This window comes from Bombus bifarius, unplaced genomic scaffold, assembly GCF_011952205.1.
Source record: "Bombus bifarius isolate JDL3187 unplaced genomic scaffold, Bbif_JDL3187 scf7180000008047, whole genome shotgun sequence".
NCBI lineage: Eukaryota > Metazoa > Arthropoda > Insecta > Hymenoptera > Apidae > Bombus > Bombus bifarius.
The window spans coordinates 548963-575177 of record NW_022884413.1 but is presented as its reverse complement, the minus strand read 5'-3'; the positions used below and the strand labels follow the sequence as shown (position 1 = coordinate 575177).

At 36.3% G+C, this 26215-nt stretch overlaps 5 protein-coding genes across 5 annotated transcripts; all 5 read right to left on the bottom strand.

Annotated features, from left to right (window-relative positions):
- Window positions 1–2925: 2925 nt before the first annotated feature.
- On the bottom strand, window positions 2926–5223 carry LOC117207992. Its single transcript, XM_033448780.1, has 5 exons — window positions 5105–5223; window positions 3819–3921; window positions 3610–3701; window positions 3407–3524; window positions 2926–3098 (listed from the first exon to the last, which is right to left on the bottom strand). Exons 1-5 carry the CDS (start codon window positions 5144–5146, stop codon window positions 3025–3027), a joined length of 429 nt encoding a protein of 142 aa, XP_033304671.1. The 5' UTR covers window positions 5147–5223; the 3' UTR covers window positions 2926–3024.
- An 839-nt stretch (window positions 5224–6062) lies between these two features.
- LOC117207995 (general odorant-binding protein 19d) lies at window positions 6063–7739 on the bottom strand. Its single transcript, XM_033448783.1, has 5 exons — window positions 7600–7739; window positions 6937–7027; window positions 6768–6859; window positions 6447–6564; window positions 6063–6385 (listed from the first exon to the last, which is right to left on the bottom strand). Exons 1-5 carry the CDS (start codon window positions 7639–7641, stop codon window positions 6318–6320), a joined length of 411 nt encoding a protein of 136 aa, XP_033304674.1. The 5' UTR covers window positions 7642–7739; the 3' UTR covers window positions 6063–6317.
- A 1459-nt stretch (window positions 7740–9198) lies between these two features.
- On the bottom strand, window positions 9199–11497 carry LOC117207994. The gene is made up of 5 exons (XM_033448782.1): window positions 11356–11497; window positions 10578–10668; window positions 10404–10498; window positions 9479–9605; window positions 9199–9400 (listed from the first exon to the last, which is right to left on the bottom strand). Exons 1-5 carry the CDS (start codon window positions 11395–11397, stop codon window positions 9336–9338), a joined length of 420 nt encoding a protein of 139 aa, XP_033304673.1. The 5' UTR covers window positions 11398–11497; the 3' UTR covers window positions 9199–9335.
- Window positions 11498–13521: 2024 nt separating this feature from the next.
- Window positions 13522–15601, bottom strand: LOC117207991. The gene is made up of 6 exons (XM_033448779.1): window positions 15281–15601; window positions 15102–15183; window positions 14584–14672; window positions 14340–14451; window positions 14106–14173; window positions 13522–13668 (listed from the first exon to the last, which is right to left on the bottom strand). The coding sequence occupies exons 1-6, from the start codon at window positions 15350–15352 to the stop codon at window positions 13651–13653; spliced, it is 441 nt and encodes a 146-aa protein (XP_033304670.1). The 5' UTR covers window positions 15353–15601; the 3' UTR covers window positions 13522–13650.
- Window positions 15602–17161: 1560 nt separating this feature from the next.
- On the bottom strand, window positions 17162–19241 carry LOC117207993 (general odorant-binding protein 56d-like). The gene is made up of 5 exons (XM_033448781.1): window positions 19176–19241; window positions 18561–18636; window positions 18375–18463; window positions 18180–18291; window positions 17162–17766 (listed from the first exon to the last, which is right to left on the bottom strand). Exons 1-5 carry the CDS (start codon window positions 19239–19241, stop codon window positions 17681–17683), a joined length of 429 nt encoding a protein of 142 aa, XP_033304672.1. The 3' UTR covers window positions 17162–17680.
- Window positions 19242–26215: the final 6974 nt, after the last annotated feature.

The following is a 26215-nucleotide window of genomic DNA, read 5'->3' as shown; positions in this document are numbered from 1 at the left end:
AAATTTTAAAAATTAAAAAAGTAACGTCAATCGAGACAACGATCTACAGTGAGATCCATTATAACGAGACGTGATAAAGTGCACGCGTACCAAGCGAATATTCAAAGTCGATTTTCTCGGAAACAAAGCCTCGAACGTAAAATTTTTATTCTATATTTTCGACTTCTTTTTTCGCGTAGAATCACCCCCTTTCCGCTTGCACCACCAGTTACCAACCACCCTGTATATTACAAATTATTTGCGTGTATTTACATGTATTGCGTAAAAAATTGCAATCCTGTTCATGTTAGCGCTATACAAATATCAGTGTAACAAAATATTTTCATTTCATATTTTAACATTATAATTTTATTTACGCGAAGAGATCTTCTCTCATATTTACAAAGAAACTTATTAAAGAAAGAGAAAGAGAAAGCAGTAAAAAGCAATCGAAAATAACTTATTAAAATATTACGTAATTACATCTACAAACTTTACAAATCTAAAATTGTAGAAATTTTCAATTATTTGTATATTATTATATAAATATTTTACCTACACAAAAATATACCTTGTTGTGTGTACTTACGTTTATGGAAAGAACGTAGACAAGAATCGCGAGATATCGTCTCTTTCCCATCTTTCCAAACGATTACAATCTTTCAAAATCACTGTCACGATGTCAACGAGAAATTCAGAAGCTGTTTCTGCGAAAAAGTATGCAAACTGCGCGACTGCAAAGTATCTCTGCTTATATTTATCGCCGACCGTGAAAACGGTGCCCCAGTTGACAAACGTATCGGATTTTAACCAAAATTGTTTTATGCATACGTATCAAAAGTGAGTTAGTCAGCGAAAATGAAGCAACGACGTTCAAGGCAATAAAGAACGACAAGAGAACAAACGAAGTGGTTTTAAACAATGATATAATTTTATTTACTTCAACGGGATGCAGATAAAAGAGGAGAAAGCTGCATGATTTTATCCAAGACGAAGAGAAAAATGAAAATAGGGAAAGAAAGACACAAAGATGGGGATAATTTTGATACTACTGCTTCGAATATTCTGTAATCTTCCAAGTAAGAACATTATTTACGTACCAAAATAACATCCATCGTTCCATTGTTCTGAAATTTGTAAAGATCGAAAGAAAGATTCTAGTACTACTAAAATTTTATTTTATCTCCAATTGATCGTCGCGTAATTCTCAAAGAAAGAGCTTGGAAAGTGGACCAAGATCGTTAAAACTAATCGTAAGATACTAACTCTCACGCTGTTACTATTTTAATTTCACTGATAATTATCGTATTATTTTAACGAAAAAGATATCTTCCACTTAAAATATTCGATGAACTTTCGTCTTTCCTGAAGTCGTGGTTGCTCGGCTTTTCGAAGAGCGATCCATGGGGTTTCGTTAATAAGAATGAGATTAAACGAAGCCGATTCGGGGCATCGTTACTCACGCAAACACCACGGTGGTGGCGGCGGTTGGCTTATGAATAAACACTGCGGCGTTAACGCGTTATGAATAATTAACCTGCACTCGAGACACAGACGCTGTGTGCATTTCAACGTGAAACAGGCCAATGTTTTACGACCACCCGGTATACGTACGATCGCGTAAATGTATGCTTTCGGGATATTTCACGGTGAAAACTGATGCATTGTGATCGTGTATGGAAATTTTTCATCTTGAAAGCAACGAGAGGTTTCATTTGCTTTTTATCTTTCTTTCTTTCTTCTTTCGCGATCTTTTACTACATAAAAGAGACTAAAAAGGTGTAGATACACGAATGCAGAATTTTTGAACTTTTTAATTACGTACAAACTGCGAGTCCGTTATTTATTATTTTCTATCTTATTCGTGTGTAACTCGAATATCTCTATGTTAATAGTCATTTTCTATTACGTATTTTGGTCTGTATTTGTCACTATATTAAAATATTTTAGGAATCGTGCTATACAGTGCGAGTAATTATTATATTTTCACAATATCTCATTTCTGTATATTTGACATTGATTTAATGGATTTCTAATTCGTAGCTTCGAATTTGATCTTTTCCACGCGTTGTAGCTTCCTTTCTCAAGCGACGGATACGACAAAAGAATGAAACAGATTTTTAACATTAGTCCCCTATCGTCCCATGAAACGTAATCTGGCAATTTAAAGAATATTTCATTGTATCTTTAGGAAAGTAAACGTATTAAATATCAAAGGTATATTATTCTTTTCTCGCTGTCGTTCTTCATAATCCACGAGATTGTCCATGCTTGACTCACAGCATGCTGTCTAGCGAACGACGAGCAACGATCGCGTTAGCGTAAGCGACTCACGTTGTGAGGCGGTATAATGTAGCCCGTAATGGTCGAAGTTGGCTGGCATACAGGATGGAATAAAGTTACGACGACCTTACGCGACAGCGAAGACACGACACGGAGACACTTTTGCAAATGGTCGGCTTTACGACCGATTACAGACGTCGGATACGTTTTCGATGGAATCACGGATTCGGGTCCGGACCCAAGTGGAATATTAAGTCAGAAATGTAAGTTTCTTGTTCGAATATCGGATGCCCGTGTCCTCGTGATCATCGACCGATAGATCGATCGTGAATCGCGAAATATCGCCAACTAAACGAACTTAAACGAAGAAATTATCGATAACGCGTGCACTGGTTCGCGAAAGTAGAGTCGAACGCTTATCACAGGCAAGTTCGATGACCACATCGTATGCGTCGTAAGATATTTTGAAGTTTCTTAAATTTAATAAATTTGTAAGTTAGAAGAGCGGCTACGTAGAGAAGATTTGATCGGCGAGACAATTTTTATTACGGAAGGATCGTTTATTATTCAGCTGCGTCACTAACGATAAAAAGAATCGACACGCGACACCAATGGTTCGATTAATATTTATGAAGTTGGAGAAGGGAAGGATGCACCACGAGCTGTATCTCTTACATCATTTTATTAAACGTACTACACGTGGTAATTCGAATGATTACAACTTCATAGCCTTCGACGAATGATATTTGGTCGACTGTCTTATTAGTTGAACAACTTCCCTATGTAACAGTCTACGTATTTGTTACCGATGTTGCACTCGTCTGTTTCCCCTTTGGCTATAACAAAGCAAGTAGTTCGAGTTAACAAATATGGACAGAAAATGTGTACGAGCATCATCGATAATAACAATTTCTCGGCAATTAAGAAGCTCTGTTCGCGTTGTCCTTCTGAATATAGCATCTGTTTGATACTTTAAAACTATATCTTTAAACATCCAGGATAGCCGCTCAGGGTCGCTAATTTGTTTGTTCACGATGCTTAGAGAAATTGCTATTAATTTTTCGATTTCTTTGCCAAGTAATTAGAAAAATTCGAAGATTATAAAATCGTCAAGCGTCGATCAGAACTAAACATCGATACTTACTGCCAGCACTGCATTCATTTGCGATATCCTTCACAAGTTTGATATCATCGTCGTTGCCAGCGTGGACGGTTTCTATCATTTTGTACACCGGATCCATATTGAAATCGAAGCCTTTCAACTAGATAAAAAAGATAGAAGAAAAAAAAAAACGATTAAAACCATTGGTCGAAGTTAACTGATCGTTCGGTTAACAATACACGTACCACGTTCATTCGTTTCATCACACAGGCTTTCAGGCAACCCATTTTCCTGATGTCAGCGTCAGCTTTCGGTTGCTGGATGTTCGTTGCAGTGTCTGAAACGCGATAATCATAATACATTTCACAACGAATCTAAAAAATCAATTTTTCTTTTATCTAATATTTTTTCCAATATATTTCGTTGAATTAAAAGATTTTTTAAGAGATTTTACCTTCTGCTATGTTAAGCTCGTCGGCGCACGGTTTGATATCCGGCAACAAGTACTCCATGTATTTTCCGATTACGGCGTCCTGATCCATACCGCGCACGATCGTCTGCAAAAAAAGATTATCGATAAAAGCTAAAAAATTATTGTTCGCCGTATGATTGTAAATAACATTGCGACGGTGTATTATAAGAAGACGACGATGTCAAAGAGAAAAGAGTTCGCATGTGGTGAAATTTCATCCATGATAGCCCTTAAGGATTAAAGAATATGTTAGCATTAGGCTGTGAATTTATGAAAACTGACATTTTGGAAAATATAGGAATGCAAATGATGGGGAAAGTAGTATCAGTTACTGTTGTAGTACAGTACAGTCAATATGTTATGCAAAAAGCTTTGTCGCGATTCCTTTGATTTTTAAATACACGTCACATCTGTTCATCGCACCAAGTTCTTCTTTTTTAACGCAATGCGACTGATTGGCGTGAAGCGTGCAATATGTTGGCAATCTCCGTTGCTGAATGTCTTGGATTTCGTTCAGTTAAGTTTGCTATTTCACCGCTATTTGTTATCGGCCTGTCACTTCGTCTTTCATCTTCCAAGTCTCTGGTGAACTTCATCTGCGTGATCTTCGAGTAATCTTCATCGTTAAACTTTCTAATCCATCTTGCAATAATACGTTTGTTAATGGAATTATCACCATAGACACCACAAATTCATTTCTTTATTTACTCTACACTCTTTTTCCCGGAAATAAAAAACCATGGAATGGCAAAAATGAATACTCTGATCGCCAATTCCGAAGATACAATCTTCTCGATCGAAACTGAAGAAGAACTGGCCGATACTGCGGATGAAATACAAACTTGCAAACCATTCTTAACTGGATGCTTTATCCGTCACAGTTAAACTTATTAAACAACGTAGTATTAATAAACTGAAGCGTTCGTTATAATATTCGAGGATAAAACATCCTGTAGTTTTAAAAAAACTAGTCTTAGAAACAAAAAAAAAATCGAACGAGAAAATTAAAAAGTTGTGCAACAGTAAGGAAGACGGTTCCAATATTTAAATTGTATTTATCAAAAGAGAAAGGACGGTATATAGGTTTCGGATTAAAAATTGCAGCATTCAGTTACTACTGTTAACATCGGATGATTTATACTACTTTCCAAAAACTGATTTGTCTCTAATCGATCTATAGTTGATTTATATCGATTTACTCGAATTACTAAAAAATGAGTCTCCTTTTTATCGCGGTTACCTGTTTAATTTCTAAAAAATCGACTTACCACGGCGGCCAACAGGCAAGTAAAAGTCACAAGGGTCTTCATCTTTCAGTCGACGTATCAAAACTTAATTTCTGAACGAAGATCGATTGGTTTCCTACTGGTATCACAGTGTGCAGTATTGGATCCCGTGGGACGATATTTATATGGAGAACAAACAGAGACAATAGCTGGTGTTAAGGTCTGACAGCGTACAGCAGGAAACGAGATAATTGCCTCTGGTTCTACCTCGATTTACGTAAGATTGGTTCAAGTACGGCCGAAATACGTCTAATCATCATTGGCACGCGTCAAATTTGTCACAGAAAAGTGATCGTTTGCCGTGCGTTCGGTGATCTTGGAAGAAGCACTTGTTCAACGTAAATTACAGGATCGAATCAGCCATCCTGTAATAATGGCATCGTCCTGTACCGTAGTACTGTAATCTCGACTAGGACACTAGAAATGACAGTGCAATCGAGTATTCGCTGATTTGTTTGTTTCTTCCTCCTCTTATTCGCCTTCTGAGAATCGTACGACCAAGGAGAAACGAGCTGGTTGAGTATAGCGAGTAGTCTTTGACGACGAAGGATCTGTTTGATCGTAGGATATTGAGGGATGACGAAAGAGCATGAAACTGTGAATAGAGCGAAAAAGAGATTCGTTGAGAAAAGTATGATTAAAGGTTCCACGAATGATAGCAAGAAAGATGATGATTAAGTCTTTTTGCAAACTGGCGTGAGGTCAGATGATTAGAATAAAGATTGGTTGGACAAATTGCGTAAGATACGATTATTGAGGAGGTAGAGGAAAAATAACGACGACAAGGTTTTTAAAGATACACCGAGGAGATTAAATAATCGTAACGACTGATTATATTGACATTTAACAATCGTATCGATTGATTATGCTGGCGAGAAAGAAGTGGAATTCTATTGAGAAATTTTTGAAGTTAAACGTTAATGTTGACTGATTAGAAAGATTAAAGTGTCTTATATCAATTTATTATCTTAGTAAAAGAGAAGCGAGACATTGTCGTGCAATTCGTAAGATTAAAGTATAACTGATCGAGATCGTGATCGTCGATTGTTATCCAACTACGGTGTATTTTATAACATACAGTTTCTCTTCTACGATAGGTTCGTAATATAATTACAAGTAATGGTAACGCAAGAGATTCGGTTATATTAAAAATATAAAGCAGATATTTCCTGCAATTTCCTTTTAAGAGATCCTCTTAATACTTGTCCACGTAACATTGAATGAAAGAGTAAGCCATCTTGCAATCGTCCGACATATCTTTAACTGAAACGAAACTGTGTTAGTAAAGAATATAGTTTTAAATAAATAGGTAGACGTAATGTACCTTTATCAAGGCATTCAACTGCATTCTGTTTCATAGGTTCGATCTTCTCAGGTTCTTCGTTGTGCACGATCTTGATGAACTCGTTTATCATCTCTAAATCTATCTTGGAGTCTTTCAACTTAAATACAAAGATGTTCTGCGTTATGCAACTATTCCGTAATTTAACTTTCGGTTAAATTAAAAAACATCGTCTATGAATTTTTTGCTCGATTGTAATATCTTATCGGTTAATCGAAAGATGATCAAGTATAACAAGTTATTAGGCGAATTGAATTTACCGGATGTTAATAAATATTTAAAGCCTCTTTCAAATGAGCTCACCATGTTCAGAGATTTTAATATACACGATCTTAAACACGAAGCTTTATCCACTCCCAGTTTTGCCTCCTGGTCAAATATTATCCTTGGGTCCGCTGAAATATTATAATATTTCGCGTATCAATTTAATAAATTATGTCTCTCTATTGGAGAAAATAATCATTACACTAACTTTCAGTGTAGCCAATTGTTTTCGCACACTTTAGAGTAGGAACCTTCGAAAGCTCCAAGTAAGTGTCGATGAAATCTGCTTGGATAACTGCCTGAATAATTAATAAATATCGATTAATAATACTCAACGAATAAACAATTCGTAGCCTATACGAAAATTTCTATACTCTGCCGATTGAGGAGAAATAACGCGTAAAAATTGCTTGGACGCAACGTTATCGAGAAACGTGAAATAATTTGTATATTGTTTTATCGAGATGTAAAAAGCCTTATAGCAGCAGATACAGCACAGAAGTCCATTATACACTGTATATTCTATGACGCGTTGAATTACCGGGGATTCTTCTCAATTTTATTTTTAATATGTACGTTAGTTTCGGTGTCTGATTTCGTGCTCGATGCCTAGCGTTTAACCGTGCAGGCTTCTATCGTGCACGTGCACGTGCATATAATCATCTTTATAAGGTTGCGAATGAAAGAAAGGAAACGAAATAAAATTGAAAGTCGAGCTAGTCTGAATTAACGCAAAAGGAAAAGAAATAAAAATCCAAAGCGGAATTCTTCAAATTAAAGAAAAGCAAGGCAATGAGATTCCAAATTGAGACGTTTTAAATTTCAAATAGATGGAAATTCCAAACTCGATAATAATCAATATTTTACTTACTACAGTTAACAAAAGACAGATGCCAACCAGAAGACTCTTCATTTTGAGGTTGATTTTTGACAAACAAGAAATACGCGTTAAGAATATATTTCCACTACTAAATTTTCTTAGCGAATTGCGGCGATATTTATATTGCAAATGTGCTGATAAAAAAAGCCTGTTACATATAATACATAGCCTAAAAAAACCTATTAAAGTATATCGTATTGATGGATCGTTTCCGATCACCTACGTCTCGTATGATGATGATGAGAACTGTTGGTTATATGATTATTAGTCAAAAAACTGGAATAATAATTACTTCCTTTAGTTACGTATCGTCTTGTTCGACGTTCTGTTTATCAGCCACGATTCGAATCGGATTCAAAACACTTATATGATTCAAAACACTGGACAAAAATTTAAAAAATATCAAAATACTTTACTAAAATGAAATAACGCCGCGAAAGTCTTTGTCGATGGAATTAATTAGAGATGATACGAAGAATTTTACGAGAACGAATGTTGTGTATAGTGTAGAAAGCAAAATTGGTAATTCCTTTCAAATCAGGGCAATTTAAAACGTTTATTTGAAACCGTGTTTACAATATTTGAACTGAAAGTCAGTTAAAGCCGCTAAAAGCTGTATCTTGCGATAAATTTATCCAACTATGTTTCTATAATTACCTAACTATGTTTTTATAACGATATTAAGACGGTTTAAACTGTAAACAAAGTCGGCAGTTTGAACAAACGTTGGCGATCTTCCCAAACATTTTCAAAAGAGAAACCCCGATTTTTTTTTCATCTCCGACAGATATAAATAAACGTAGCGACTCAGGGAAGTCATAATAATAATTACCGTTCGTCTATCGAGTAACAATTAATTACCGTTCGTCTATCGAATAATTACCATTGTCAATCGAAGAGTTAGTTGCCATTTTGTCAACCGAAGAATCATCATTTTGTCAACCGAAGAATTACCATTTTGTCAACCGAAGAATTTTAAATCCGTCAGTCTGTCAGTCAATTGCCAATATCGAAATCGAGTAAGATTTGAATAAATCGTTACATATTGTTAATTTATTTTCGAACAACTTTAATCCTCTCCGGTGCCAGTATTGCCGCACATAGCAGGTTAGCCGAAAGTGGAACTTATTGCCAGTTGCATTAAACGTCAGTTAATTTCCGAACGCGGCAACCAAATAGAAGGTGACAACAGTCATCTTTCGCTTCCTTTCTTTATATCGGTGAAATAGTCATTCATTGTATTTAGAAAAACGAGTCTTTCTAAGTGCAATATATTCGACTTTATTCGTGTACAGATGTTTACGTGGATTAGAAGATTAGATGATTAGATGTGACGTAGATGTTTGAATCTTTTGTAATTCATACGTCAGAGAAATGTTAACAAATACCGCAGAAATAATAGTTTCTTCGTGTTTAGTAAACTTTAATAATAAACTCTATTAAATTTTACGATATATGTCTACTTCGTTGTAAAAACGCATATTAATCAATTTTATTATAAAGTTCACGTTATATTGAATTTACGAAACGAAAAACAAACGATGATTTGCCAAAATGAAAAGAAAAATGAGGGTTAATTAAAAATAATTATTGAAGTGCTCAATTTTCATTTAATTGCTTTTGTATTCGCGTCTTTACAGTTGCATCATATCTTGTATTATTTTCTGTGTGATAATTCCAATGCTTCTCTGCTATTCAAGAAATCAAGAAGTCGAAATTCCTTTGAATTAAGCCGGCGTCAAGCAGCGTGAAAACTCGAAAGCGATGTCGCACTCGTCGGTTTTCCCAGCAACTGCAAGGATTTTTAATGAATTATTAGGAATCTATATATTCGATACGTTCTTTCCTATCCAGTTTAATCTTTGCTTACCTTCTTCCACACATTTATTTATCTTATCCATATGTTCCATATGTTCAGAGTCTGACTCTGACTCTTCGCTAAATTTCTTATCCATAAAGTCTTTTAAGTTGTCTACATGGATCTGACCGTTCGTCATCTAAACAACCATTTTTATATCAGAGAACATAGTTGAAGATTGTCGAACATAGAAAAGTTGTAAATATATATTTGAGAAGTTTGATTGTTCGGAAAAAACGACCGAGTACATGTCAGGTACTGTACGGACACGATTAACGTCAGGTTTCGCGTTATAAATTAATCAACAATGGAATTTTAGGGCTTTGAATAGAAAGTTGTTCAGTTACTGTTTAACTATAGACCTTATTTCGATGATCTATCGTCTTTTTTACACTCTCTAAGTTATTCTAATCCTTTGACAATGTAATAAGAACTCAGAATAGAAGATGGACGAAGAATCGAGAATGAAAAATTTAGAAGAAACATCGTCTCTTTATCCTGAAGATTTCCTGCGTTTCTGGTCTTCTAGAAACAAGGTTTTCTAGAAGGATTAGATAAGAGAAAAAAATACGTTCTTTTAACTTTCTATAAGTGATAAATACTAATAATTGTTTGGAGTATGACGACATTTAAGACGTGAGATTTATAATATTATATTCGATAATCGTGTGTGTGTAATATCGTATTGCATATTTGTGTGTCTACCTGGTACATTGTTGAAAAGTTAAGTGAAATTTTCTAGCATAACTAACGATTGAAAAATTTGTCGAAACCTTTCGAGCAAAGAATTCAGGAACTATCAAACATTGGTGAGAAATTGAGGGTAAAGTTAAATTAAATAATTGCAAGAAAATTGAAGTATAAACTTACGAACCAACCTAATAAAAGGGCAGTGAGATAAAGGAAAAGATGTTCAAAAATAAGGAAAATGTCTTACAATGTTTATGCGTTTCATAACACAGGCTTTCACGCATCCCCATTTGGTCCTTTCCTCACCTTCCAAGTCATTAACGACAAACTTCTCAATTTGATCTAAAATACAGATAGATCGTTTTAACGAATGTGTTAGGAAATCATCGACAAAATTTGAATGATTATTGCAATGCGTTACCTTGCGGAATGTCAACTTCTTCCAAACAAGGTATTATATCCTCTTTTAAAGCTTCTATGAATTCTTCAGCCTTATCCTCACATATGGCTCCCTAAAATAAACATTTGATGTTTATTGAAATTTAATTTTTTACATCTTCTTCCTTTTCATTACACCGTTTACTTTGTCGTTTATTTCATTTTACTTTTTTTTTTTTTTAGGAGATAAAGTAAAACGCTTGACGAAAGAGTCATTTTTCCGAATACAAAAATTAATATATAACTAGTTATAATACTTTTTTATAGTTAAACATAAATAGTTTCTTGAAACATATACAGGCGATTCAGGCAGTGATCTTGTTCACACGTTTTTTCATTTAATTTGCGAATTGTAAGAAGCTTCAGGTATAGCAGAGGATACGCTGATGTTGTTAAAAAAAAAGCGGTAAATAATTAACTATACGTGATTCTTGTTGCTTATTAATACATAGCGACCAATCGACTATTTGAAATCCTTTAATGATATCTGTAAAATTTATGCTTGCGATAAGTATACTCATATGCATTTCTAGATTCGTTGCAAATGTTAGTATTATAATTACGATAGTCGTGTTCCACTGCGGTATCAATGAAATTTCTGCGTGTTGTTCAAATGTTTCTATAAATGTTAATGCTTTCACTGTGGACAAAAGTACACTCAACTTCGGTTTTATAGGTAACCGTAGCTAAAACGAATTCTATCCCCTAACGATCCCATAGCAACCAGGACAGGCACTAAATTAATATGGAATCTCACTCACCGCAACGAACAAGAGGCAGCAGATAGCCAAGCTAACTCTCATGTTGTAAGTAAGTTTCGGATAAAAATTCCACAGAAAGCAAAACACTTGACTGACGCCTGTCGACACTTGAACATCATATTTATAGCAGAACTGTGGAAATATGTGTCCAACATCTTCTGAGGTGTTAAGATTCCATTATGGAATAACAGGAAGAGAAATAATTGCTTAATTCATGTTGGTGTTTATGTAACGTGTCTTGATTAAAATCTGCCGGCCCTCGATTGCTTCGGATGAAGAATAAAAAAAAATAACAGACTTCGTCAGAATCAGGGAAGATGATCGTCGTTCGTATAATTAAAATTCGGTTTTCTTCTAACGAGCCACGTTCCGTGATCGATACATAACGATCGTTAGGCGTGATTTATTCCCCGATATCTTCGCCGATCACCCCAGTGCCATTGGCATGCGATGATCCGTCATGGGAATGGTTTCTCTTTTTAGACACTTTTTTATGGACGATAACCGACGTTTACGATTCAAACGGACGGAATTAATTGGTCGGCTAATTACTCCGTTCGATTCTATTCTAATTATTGCCTATAATTATCGCAAACACGCGTGTGAAATCTGGAATGATTACAGGTGGCCTTTTAAAATAGAATCGTCGTAACAGGTACGCGTTAACCCTTGCTACGTGGTATCCTCAAAGCTGAGAGTATTTTCGTTGTACAGTATCGGCCACTTTGTGTTTCAAGAGTTTGCAGTTATTACGCGTTCCATAGAACCCAGAAATTTAAGAGAACAATTACGTTTCTATTGGCTTGAAACTCTTTTCTAAAAGTCTACTAACACGAAATATTTGTGGGGTGTGCGCATATGATATCTACAACACGGATATCAAATTAACAACGAAATTAGTAGCAGATTCGATACACGCACTTGAGGAAGTTACTTCCAATTTTTAATTAGTAGCCTATGTTCTTCATAACGTAAGGTGTCAACGTGTAAGAAAAGCTAAAGCCTGGCAAATTTCTACGCAACGAAGAAAGCCATTTTTTTCAGAACGAGTGCATCGAAGTCACGGACAAGGATCGTCGTTTTACATCAGTTAGTCCAACTTTTAACAGCAACGGGACTTATTCGCAAGAATTAAGAACTTTCGAGCTGAAGCATCGACAGAAAGATTCCGAACCAGTTCGACCAACTATTAGAAGAACCGGATTGGGTTTTTCCTTCGATTAAAGGCGGATGATGGACGGCCTTGAATTAATCTGAGCGTTATTATCGTCGTAACAGAAGGAAGTTTAAACCGCGGAAATCAACCTCATCTTAGAACGATCAAAATATTTCATCGATTCGAGCAACCAACTATAAATTTGTCTGCTCGAATGAGACTGTGTAGCTACGGGCGTACGAGATAAATCTTGCCAGTGCACCGTCATAAAGTTGTAAAATAGGTGCGATATTTCATCCTATCGTAAGTTAGGCGTTGCGCACAGGTAGTTTGATATCGAATAATTGATAATAATCTTTCTGTTCTGTGCAATAGTGTATGTAACCGCAAGAGAATCTTTTAATTGCGATATGATTGTCTTAATTACACGGTTGGTAGAAGCTGGTTCGTATAATCCAAAGTCGTGGACAATTGTTTAGAAACGTTATATAAAGTCGTATTGGTGTCTCGTGATGGGTTTTGAAGATTGCGAGGTGGAAGCAGAGAGTTTCTGTTAGACAGATTAGTTAGAAACGAAGAGTTGGAAGAAATATGGAGAATATGGGGTAACGATACAGTTATTTCGTGATATATTTATCATTCTACGAGTAAATTTGTTCGTTTAATTGTTGTCATCTAGTTTTTATTATTTTATCGAACATAGCTATATTTTTTCGGAAAATATTCGTTTCGGGGAATATTTTTATCAATAATTAAAGTAATATCAAAGACAGAGGGAACAACGCTTTTATGATATAAGAATTAAATATTATTTTACATACAGTAACATTTTCTAAAGTTATCGAATCGTATCGTTCAAGAAGTCAGTCAACTTCGAAAGTTAATTTTTCTAGACAAATAGCTGACATATCATCAGTACGCTCCCAGATCCTTGATATCATTGATCGATGATCGATTATAGAATAAGACTTGGATAGTTTAAACCCTTCTGCATTGTGGTTTTTTTCGGCTATGTCTACACACTGCTACTTTTCGACTACTACGACGACGATGACGGAGATGACGATGTCGAGGTGTTTGCGATTGGAAATTTCTCTTGGTTCTTCGATGATCTTGTGAGTCCGCCGTTAACGAGTTGTTCACGGTATTATATAAAGCTGTAACAGATTTTACGAATATTTAAAATTACGTATCGATAACTGGCAAGTTTTTTAATGACCGACGTGATTAGGAAAATGTGAAATATTTGGAATTTATGAAATTGTTTCAAAGATTCTGAAAGCAGCTTCGGAAATGTTACTGCAACTTGAATCACGTTTGTCCGTACATTGTCGTTCATGTCGTTTAACAATAAGATAAAATAACGAAATTTTGAAAAGTAGCGATGGGAATCTTTCGAAGAGATCGTATTTCGCTTTACTTTCGTACAAACGTATCTCTTGCCCATAATCCAAAAATGTCGAAAGGATTTTGTGCAAAATTCCAATTATTACGTAAAATTGGTAACGTTCCAAGCTCTTTCTCGAGAGATCGATCTAAGATGAATTACTGCACCCATGTTATTGTTTCCGGTGTAATCGTAATTAAAAATCACCTCCGAATCTGTTGCATAGGTGCATGCGCTAAATTGCCATGCAGCTTCGCACCCGTCCGTAGCCGTCACTGCAAATGAAAATTACAAATAACGAACGCAAAAAGATATAGATAATTTCTTATTAATACTGTGTTATTAGTAATACGCTAGAGAAATTCTTGCTTTAAATATTTGTTTAAAACGGTGTTATTGAATCGATTGCTTACGTCGTTGATTATCAACGAAGGTACTTGCCTGCGTTTTTACACGTTTCAACTAAATGTGTAATGCGTGGAAAATATTCGTCGAGGATCATAACACGAGCATTCTTCACGAAGAAATCCCACATGATTTCGTCGCCCTTCATCTAACGAACAAAGCAAACGTATTTTTCCATCTTGTTGATTTAAAAGATGTAACGTTCATTGTTGCGAAATGATGACTAACTTTCTGACCATTGATTAAAAAAAAAAAAAGAAAATTGAGAAATTTCACTTACAGCTTTGGTTTGTGTCAGGACGCATTTCATATAGCACATCAACTTCTCGTCTTTTGGGAATTCACCTTTATGTTGGCCGTCTAGAAGCTCTGTACGTAAATCACCAAAGAGTTTATTATTCTTTCTTGAAAGCTGTTACCAAGAAATTCTACCTACATAGTACATTTTGTTTATGTTCGAAATTAATCATCAAGACGAACAGAATTGAAACAAAATTCGCACTGGGACGGAATTTTCGTCCACGATAGATAGATAACATTTAACGTTCAACGATAAAGTTGAAGTTGAAGTAAAAGTTAAAAATAAGAAAGAACTATCAAAACTGTCGAATAACATTGAATCTCAAATCAAAGAGCGACGCATTAATTTCGATTACATTTCCCATCGAATCATCATCGAACGTCTGCATAACCAAGTGTGTCCACAAGTCACGAAGACTATCTCTTCCTCGTTTAAAAAAATCTGATCAAATACCACAGTCATCCTTGCAAATTGAAAAAAGTAGCATCGAAAAGTACCTTTGGGGGTGTCGTTCTTCTTGCTGCAAGGCTTCCTCAAGTTCTTGATGGACTTCTTCAGTTCATCGAGGTTCATCTTTTTCTGTACGCGTAAAAGAAAGTCCAAAGTCCGTGTGTATAATGTACACATTCAGGCGAATTATAGCTTCGAATAGGAAGAATCGATCGATCAAACTCACGCTCTCTGTATCTTTGATCGCCAACAAGACAAGCATCAACGAGACCAGCAGGCAAACGCCGACCCCCTTCATCCTGTTTGACTTGTTCCAAATTTATTCTTCTTCCTCTTCCTCGTTGATGTTTCGAACCAACTTCGCTAACTTCTCGATGGTTCAAACCACGAAGAAATAGCGCACGTGGATTCGCAATATGATCGTACACTCCCTTTTATAGTCCGCGTTGATCGTCGCGGTAGGAGAAGGAACAATTTTTGCATTTTGTGGGTGTTGCACGAAGCTTGACCCGTAATTACCCTGCCGACTAATAATTAATGTGCAACCTGCACTTTCCGCGTAGCATCTTCGGAAACTCAGACTACGTCGGAAAGGGAAGAGTGTTTCCGCCACGTAGTGGATTACGTCGCAAATATGAAATCATTATGCATTGTATTATCATTGACGATGCTGGATCATATCCTGAGAGTACCTCTTTTAACGAGTTACTTCTTTTTCTCTTTGATTTTGTGTTCTTTGCTTCTAATTTTTCTTTTTCGGTTTTGTACGAGGACTCGCTTGTTCAATCAACACTTTACCGACCGATAGCCGATTAATCAGTTTTTTGTCACCGACGCTCATCGACCGATAGCCTATTAATCGGTTTTTTATCGCCGACAATCTTTCTCATTATTTGAGCAGTAATTTATTATTTAGTACCAAGGTACCTTGCTCAGTTGCGTCAGTTGCGTTGCTTCGTAAGCTGCCACAGTTTTATACCAATTGAAATGAAAAACGTATCGATCGCGATGAACAAAAAGAATGGTATTGGAGAGTCTAAACCGAAACAGAGCCGGCGCCAGGGAGAATCTGCGCCTGAGACGCCGGTCGGACGTGCGTATGCTGTTGAATCGCTAGCGGTCGGTAAAGTATTAATTTATTAACGAAATTCACGTATACAGGGTGGTTGGTAACTGGTGGCACAAGCGGGAAGGGGGTGATTCTACGCGAAAAAAGAAGTCGGAAATATAGAATAAAAATTTAAAAATTTTAAAATTTTAAAATTTTAAAATTTAAAAATTTAAAAATTTAAAAATTTGAAAATTCAAAAATTCAAAAATTCAAAAATTTAAAAATTTAAAAATTTAAAAATTCAAAAATTTAAAAATTTGAAAATTTAAAAATTTAAAAATTTAAAAAAGTAACGTCAATCGAGACAACGATCTACAATGAGATCCGTTATAACGAGACGCGATAAAGTGCACGCGTACCGAGCGAAAATTCAAAGTCGATTTTCTCGAAAACAAAGCCTCGAACGAAAAATGTTTATTCTATATTTTCGACTTCTTTTTTCGCGTAGAATCACCCCCTTTCCGCTTGTACCACCAATTACCAACCACTCTGTATATTATCGATTTCAAATTGGTTTCAAATTTTACGCATATAATCGCGTCTTGTTAGTAACGGTGAGTCACTACGATGCTGTTTAACCGTTTTAGCGTCACGCAGCGCGATCGCGTTGCTCGCGTACTGTGGTGAACTGTGTCGCGATGTTTGGTTACGATCGACAATTCGCAACGCGTTCGGTTTCGAACGTAGCTCGTCGCGAGTCATGTCAGAGTTTCCTCTCGTAATTACTTCTTTTTTGTTTCAAACAATCTTAAACCACCTGCGTAAACGAAGAAAAGAGCAGCGCGATCGCGTCGATCGGTATTTTTCGAAAATAAATGAACGAAGCGCTATCGCGCTGCATGGCACAATCCGACACGGATTCTTAAAAAGCCGTGACACTAAAACGGTTAAAAATTTCCCGAAAAGAGAACGAACTTTTTAGATAGAAACCGTCTCGCATAATTTATTGAAATCTTACTCGGACTTGAAATCTGGAGATTAATGATTGCTACGTTATACTTGCACGCTATTTTATTGCGAATGTTTGATACAATACGATATTAGATCGTAACGTATAAAATATCGAATTTTATCGCCTTCGACGAATATCTTTGTCTTTCAGACAGTTGATTTTCTCGTTTATGCATCTTTAATATTTACGTACATGTGTAAAGGATATATAAACGTATCCTTTTCTTAGGTTTCAGCAGAAGTATGTATGAATTGTTAGAAATTGGACATTTCATTCTCTATAACTAACAACATAAGAAAGTATAATAACACAGTAATGTAAATCACTAACATTATTTTGATTGCAAAATTAATGTCAACCTAAAATATTTCTTAAAGTTTACGATCGTATTATATAACGTCATTCTAAATTTAAGAAAATTACAGCTCAAAATAAGTAAACTATTCGTACACGTTATCGATGGCTCGCTCCTTCTATCGATCTCGCGATCGTGGATTTGCAGTTTGATAAATTTGCACGGCGCCTCTTCGAAAGATGGTGCAGTTTGTCGTGAATGTCGTTTGTTAAGGAAAGAAAAACTTTTCCGGATTCGTGTCGTAGGTGCATTTTACGAACGTATATGATTTCTGGCATTCATCACCGGTGTATTCTGCGTATAAATGGAACAAAGTTTAGCTGGAAGCTTTAACTTCTTTCATGTGAAAAAAAAATAAAAAAAGTATGGTGCGTCTGAAAAGTTTCTAAAGCGATCGAATCTCGATTCAAAAAGAAATAAATTATTGGAATTTTTCTACAGTATCTTTACGCGAATACGGTGATTCGAAGTTGTCGATGATTTTGCAAATTTCTTTATAAGCAACCAACTTTTATTTAATTATCGATCATTTCGGCTCCAATCATACTTTTTCATTGTTGACAAATTTTCTAAATTTGGAAAAATTATGAAAGAATCGTTGTTGATATTTATGATTAAATGTCTGGTAAAGTTCTTCTTGAAATATTAAAAATCTATTTGCTTGTTTTGAACGAGCAAATGTTCGAGTATTTGGTAATTTGCCTTACCCATATGACTACATTTCAGTATGGCTTCCTTCATTACGGCTGCTTCTTCCGGTGCCATCGAAAGTTCTACTTGCTTGATCACCATAGCAAAATCGATATTGCCATTTTTAAACTAGACGAACAAACGGATCAAAAATGTCGATTAATCGATCTTCCAGTGGACAATCTTAATATCGAAGTATATTTTGTATTTACGGTTCGAATTAATTTCATAATGCAATTCGTATAGCACTTAAGATTTGGATCTTCTGGAAATTCACCTCTTCGCATGCCCTCCACTTTATCTAAATAAATTCCGACAGAAATACAGAAGACACTTTGTCAACGATCTAATTTTCTTCGATTTGATCGAATTCTGTTTTATTCGTCTTCTCTGCTTACCTTCTGATATATCGATTTTTTGCAAACAAGACCTGCGCAGACTCCTTGCCATTTTGTCCATTTGCTCGGCAGTGGCCTAAAGTTCATGCAATAATTTAGATTCTGTTGTCAGTTTTCTTTCCTTTTAACTTTTAATACATAATGACACGCTTTGAGAATTTCCTGGTTTTGTTTCTAACAACGCACTATGGTACATTGTCCCAAGATCCCGAATAGCGACAATGAACCACGATTTCCAAGAACTATTGGTCATTTTGACGATGAATTTGTTACCATTAAATTTTATTCAATTTTCACACGTCTAACCCTTTGGATGATCAGGTTACCGGAATATTTTAATTTTCAAAATTTCAAATATCTAGATCTGTTAATATTTTAATACTTTGGTATTTAAATAAAACTTTTCAATGTCTAAATGACGAAAAAGTATGTCGAATTTCGAACGGTAAGATATTTCGGAGAATATTCGAGAAATATTTTTCGAAAACTATTTATCACTTTTATCTATCTAATTCCCATTATTCCAGCGAACAAAATTCCTGGATCGCTGAAAAATTAATATTTTCACTAATACTCAGCCAAATGTATTCTTCCATTAAAATTGAAGAAACGTACACTTTCTGCTGGTTTCCACGCCACGAACGCGAACAACATTGCGACAAGTAAAAATTTCACATGCATATTCAAATTTTTAAATAGAAAAGGAGATGAAAACGAATATTAAAGCGTAGTCTTTCTTCAGGACCAAGCGACTGAAGGCTTATTCGCCTAGTCTTTCTCTTATAAACCTTTCTGCTCTAACGTTTCGTAAGTCATATGCGATGACTTTTGTTCAATATCAGATAATTTGATAATTTGACATTCGCTAGGAAATTACGATAGAAAAACATGGTCTTTTTCGACTTGATGATAAACTCGCTGACTTTATGTAACGCGAGTTAAAGAGCGTTTTCAACCACTGAATTATCGTCTCGACGAGTTTCAACTCCCTCGAACGAAATAATCTTTTACCGTCTTGTTCTTTCCGCAATGATTCGATACGATTTCCTTTTTCACTGTAATTTCCTAATTAAAAATGTAAGATTATCGTAGAAAATATCGTTTATCTTTCGAGAAAGAGTAGAAGCTAAATAATTTCTTCGCAGGACGAGCAGATATTATTTTAAATATTAGGTTGTCTTTCGTTTTACGAGGAAACGATAGATGTACAGCATTTTTCCTTTTACATTATTTTATTGAACTGAATAAAATAATATAAAACAAAACATGCTGCGCACCTACTAATTCCGTATAAAAAGAAAGGAACTTTTGAGACAACCCGATACCTACGATCACATCGTCGTATCTATTCAAAAATTCGACATATTTCGACAATCGTAATTTAAAAACTGTTTAGCGAGCTTCCATTGCAAAACTATCGACAAATTATTCCATTATAGTTCGCGGTAACAGTCACAGGCTCGATCATGCCAGCCACTGCACCGTCTCGAGCCCCACACCCGCTCGGTGCGGTTTGCACGCTCCAACTTGTACGAAGCAAGTTTTGGCCGGTCGTTCGCTTTGTCCGCAGCTCCCTTCGCCGACCGAAGACTCGGCGTTAATGTCGAACCCTTGTATCTCGAGAGACACCCTTAAAACAGGAGCATCTGGCCAGAAAGCGACGCCATCCCCGCGGCCATTAGTTCGTGGGGCTACTCTTCGCCGGTTCGATAATTACATTTTTTTTCCACCCTCTCGACACGATCTCCTCGGCGATTCGTTTCCACCTGATCGTCCTATACTTCAACGAATCTCGAGAGGAATTCCTCTTCGTGTCCTTTTCGATGTTCATCCCTTCGTTTTTCTTTTCTCTTTTGCTGCAAGCGACTATAGTAAGCTTGGCTTTTGAAGAGACGATGGCTTTTGCCAGGATATTCCGGCTCCTCTTTGAGAGTTCGTGGATCGAGCGCGATGAAATTCATTGGAAACGTATATGTTACCGTCGATGAGATGCGAAACTTTGGTTTTGAATTTGAATAACAAACGAATTTCTGGGATTTTAAGGATCTTAGCACTAGAATTATCAGAGTGGTTGAAACGATCAATTTAAAAGCTTTCATAGAAATTTCGTAGATTTACGTTGGACGTAAAGAAAACGTTGCGTGTGCAACGGAATCATATATCTTGCTCTTGTGATTTGTCAATTGATCTAATATCATTAGCAGATCGCGGATACTTATACATTTATAGAAGATCAATCGAAAGTAAAGCAACGCTTATAACATTTAGAGGGTAAAATAAATTATTTCGGTTTCACGTTTTTCCCTTGCAAACGAATGGTACATTTATTATCAAATTAAGAGAAATTTAACCCTTGGAGCGTTGAATACTCGCGGCCAGCGCTGACCATCGCTGTGGACGGAGTACTTTTTCGCTAAACGTAACTCTGTTGATTGACTATTGAAAGCGCAAATCGTAATAAGTTATAGTAATTCTTTTGCACGAGATTATATGGTTCAAGAGCGTTATTTTTTAGTATCAATCATTTATTATAAACATTGAAATTTGCAATAAACTAGAATCTGGATAATAAACTAAAAAACGATAAACTAGAAAACTAAATTTAGTAAATATAACACAAGTTAATAATTCAGTTGTGTGTGAAAAATTTCAAAACAATTATCGATACGTAATCCGACATGGCATTTTCTGCATTCGTATCGCGTGTCGCTCCTTCTCTTATTTTTCGCACAAACAACACATTTTCTTCTTGATGATTGTGTTGTGCCGGCACGATTAGGGCATTTTCATGGAAAAATGCCTATCGATTAAACGAAATGGTAAATCCTCGGACTTTCTCTTTCCTCCTCCTAACATGCTTCTACGTTGGAAATATTTTCGTAAAATGTCTCTTATCAACGCTAAATAAAATTCACTAAATTTTTGTTTCGAAGCAGTAGATTTTTGATATAAAATATATGCATTATATATAAGCAATACATTTATATTTATTTCGCACAAACGTAATAGTATTACTTCTGCGTAGGCGTTCGGAAAAATTGACAAACGCATATAGGCGTCCTTAGTCCATGCCGGACACTTACAGAAAACGTATACATGTGTCCTTAGTCCACACCGATAGCTTTCGCCAGACGCATATATGCGTCCATAGCGCACTAAGGGTTAAGAATAAAAAAAATTTTAAATTAAGAGAAACGCGACAGTGTGGGACGTTTATGTTTCTAATTCGATGAAAAATATGAAAAAGAAGGAAGAAGCTCCTCCGTGGGATGGACCTAATTCCACGATATCATATCCGCATCTTGCCTCGTAAACTAAAAATACTTGTACACGTGTAACAACAAAATTTCGTCAGACGGTGACATCGAATCGAACCGATGGAATCCGATCGCGCAATACCGGCCTTCCTTCACCCACATCTGGACACCGCGTGCTCGTTTCCGAACAACGATCCGCGATATCATAACGCGGACTTTCTCCGCTATTCATGGACACGTTCGATTTTAGAGCGTGAAGAATGTCAGTATGTTACCTATATCCACATACGTGGACAACTTTACATAATATGCGATTACCTAATAATTAAATCGTGGATGTCGATGCAAATTGATATTTTTAGAAACGTAACTACACAGATAGCACGTAGACGTGAACTTCTTTTACTCGTTAAATATTATACCTTTATACAGGGTGGTTGGTAACTGGGGTGGGAAGGGGGTGGTTCTACGCGAAAAAAGAAGTCGAAAATATAGAATAAAAATTTTTTTTTTAATTTTTCCATCGAAACAACGATCTACAGTGAGATCCGTTATAACGTACCGCACGCGTACCGAGCGAAAATTCAAAGTCGATTTTCTCGAAAACGAAGCCTCGAACGAAAAATTTTTATTCCATATTTTCGACTTCTTTTTTCGCGTAGAATCATCCACTTTCCGCTTGTACCACCAGTTACCAACCACCCTGTATATTTTTACATCTCATCTGCGTTGTACAGAACGCAGAACAGGGGTGGGGGTATGTATTAGGTATGTATTAAGGATTTTTACAAGAACGAGTTGATCAAACCGCAGAATATCCATCGCAAAAGCGTTGTTCACGATAATAATCGAACAATCAAAACGCGAAAACGAACAATGTGAAAGGAGCATCGTGAGAATCTCTTGGCTCCACGAGACCAAAATTGCTTCTTAAGGAATAGCAATCAAGTTCAGTCGGTTCGCTAGAGAGGATTGAGCGATAAAAGAAAACGGTGTCCGATTGTTTGCGGGCGTTAACGAAGATCGCGTGCGACAAAACTAGCTTCTTCCGTAATATAAACAACGGGGAAATAAGAACGCGGAAGCGAAGGGTGAAGAGCGAAAAAAGGATGGACGCAACGGTGAGTAAGAAACGGGGCAGCGATGTTACGAATTACGGAAAGGGAAGGGCGTGTTAGAGAATCACGTCGTACGAGTCATGGGAATAACGTGACCTCTGCGACGCCGCCCTAATTAAGCGCCTTTAATTAACGGTAATAACCGCGTTTCACGGCGAATTGCGTAACGAACGTCTTGTCGATAGGTCGCTGCTTCGTCCAGAATTATAATAACGCGTTCAGCTTGCGACGATGTATACAGTTGGCTGAAAAGGTTCGATATCGTCTGGTAAGTTGCTTCGTTTTGGCCTGCGTTTATTTAACAATGTTGTTATTCAGAGGTGGGATCGTAATAGTTATTATTTTATTCTTTGGATAAATCTATCGCACCGTTCTGAGCCGAAAAACCTTTATTCCACTTTCTTACATGGACTAGGGATAGAAACAAAAGAACATCTTAAACCTATCGATTGTATCTAGAACCATCTTCTAGTTGCTATTTATTGTAACCAGCGCATCTACATATGGATGGCGAGCACGAACTCGCGTTGTCATTTTCGACAAATAATTTAGAATGTTCCGTTTTGCTACGATCCTGTATTACGTAGAACGTAGTCGATGAAGCGGGAGATGTAATTTGAAAGTTTGGAAAGCCGACGAATAAATCGACGGACAATGTTAATGATAAAGGATCCCGATATTTAAAATTGGAAATATTAAAAGGTTCGAGAACCTACGTATGTAATGTAAGTCTCGTAAATCTCGGATTGTGAGAAAGGTTGACATTTAACTTTTTTATGTAATGAAAATATAATGAAAAACATTTCAAAGAATTTGTAAACATAAAAAACGAGAAGCTCTCTCCGTCTGGGAGGCGCGAATCTCGCTCTTAAAAAGATATCGCTTTCATTTGAAAGGTATTCGCATAAAATGCCCAGGCCGTATTCCTGGCGACAGTGCGTCACATTGTTGCATCAACATCGCCGCTAAATTGAGAGGCGTATAAACGCGTGGCCAAAGAAAAAGGAACGAGCACGCGATAAATGAACTGTGTCGATACGTTTTCGAAACGCGACGATCACCAGCCGAGAGACTCGCGACTGCGTAATAAATTAATCGCGTGCCCCGTCGCGATTAAAGGCTGCCCTTTGTCATGCTAATTACCTTTCAATTAAACTTCACAGTACCGGGGTCCCCGAGCTTGCCTGAATTAGCTTTCAGTCGGCTCTGATTCGGGCAACTTACTTTCTGCCGCAAAATTCCAAGCAAATTGTGGCTCGTGCTTTTAGTCCAACCTCCCTCTGTTCCACGTAGAACACCCTTCGAAGGGAATAAAGAGAAAAAAGAAAAAGATACATTTGGCCTTCGTTCTTCGTGATCAGAGTGGCCTCTCGAAACTCGCTTCTCGCGTCTTTTGCCTGGTTATTCGCAATCACGACCTCTGACAGTCTCGCAGCGGAAATGGAGTATGGGGTTGTTCGTCTTTGTTGGGGTTGCGACGTTAGGTAATTTTTCTTTCCTTGAAAAATATATATCGATTTTATACGATATCGTGATCCGTAACGATAAAAGCGGATGTATGCCTGGCCCGATATACGAATCGATATTGGCACATAGTCTTATTTTTCAATCAACAGTTTCTTCGTATTAAGTTCTATGCTTCGCTTTAATGCTACGACAATTTTTGTAGTTATAGAGTATTAAACGATACGGATATACAGGGTGGTTGGTAACTGGTGGTGCAAGCGGAAAGGGGCTGATTCTACGCGAAAAAAGAAGTCGAAAATACAGAATAAAAATTTAAAAATTTAAAAATTCAAAAATTTAAAAATTTAAAAATTTAAAAATTTAAAAATTTAAAAATTCAAAAATTTAAAAATTTGAAAATTTAAAAATTTAAATTTTTACAAATTAAAAAAGTAACGTCAATCGAGACAACGATCTACAGTGAGATCCGTTATAACGAGACGCGATAAAGTGCAGGCGTACCGAGCGAAAATTCAAAGTCGATTTTCTCGAAAACAAAGCCTCGAACGAAAAATTTTTATTCTACATTTTCGATTTCTTTTTTCGCTTGTACCACCAGTTACCAACCACCCTGTATTTGTACCTGATTAATTAGTATATACACTGTATAATAATACTTTTCGTAGCCAGCGTTCATATAGTTTCGATTTGTAATCGAGATTATAGTTCGCGAAGACGTTTTCGATGACCTCGACGCGATGTTCACCGATAGAAGGGAGAAGGGGCGAAAAAGGTCGGGCCCCGGAGATATCGCCACACTTCCGGCACACGATGTGACTCACAAACTCGTTTCCCCTCTATCGCGGGCACAACGTTTAATCTACCGATTCTTGTTGCGATGTTAAACCGATGGAAAGAATAAGTCGTGTTACCGGTTCGTGCGATCGTTCCAGTTCCAAGCTCTATTTTCACTCCGAACAATGTGGATTCTCCGTTTCAGTTTGAGTAGGAAAAATGTTATTTTTTCCTAACTTGTCGAGACTATAGATAGGATGTTGCGGGAAATTGGAATTTTTGCAAGGAAAAATTTATTATGAACGAGAAGTTATTTATACGATACGTATGAAATAAAACTAATTGCTGCTCAGAGATCGCAAGTTTCATTTGTCGAAGAAAGTGCGCGATATAAAAAGCCAATCGAGATGTGAAATAAACTTGGGTGTTCTTTGTATTTGTAACATGAATTTCTTACAGTTGATAAACAATGGTGTCAATTTATCGAAAGATGTAAGTGATATCGCTTAAAATTCTGGTAGGGGTCACCAACAGATTGTAAAGTTCAGCACTTTTCTAGACCACTAACAATGATTTAGGGTTGTTGGAACGACCATCAAGAAATTTTCAGGATCAGCGTTTTCTCTGGTTACTAACGGAGATTTAGGATTCTCGAAACGATCTTCGACCATTTTCGAGGATCAGCAATTCCCCTGAACCATCGTATTATGTCTCCGGTATAGTCCATACAAGATATTGTATAACATGATGATATCATTAATCTCGAAATATCGTTTACTATTTCTCTAACTCCATATGCGTTTATTTTTATCTCATATTTTAGTAGTATACCTGTCGTAAATGTTACAAATCTTGGAAATCGGTTTCTAAGTGCACTTATTCTTAGTCTTAGCTCCAGTTCCACGACGTTCGTATCTTTAATTTTAGGAATTTTTACAAATATGCCTATTGCTAACTGCAATTGTCGTTACTCTTAGCGCAAACTTTACAATAAACAAATTTATCGCACGCGTTCTAACAAGATAGTTTGCAATTTCTC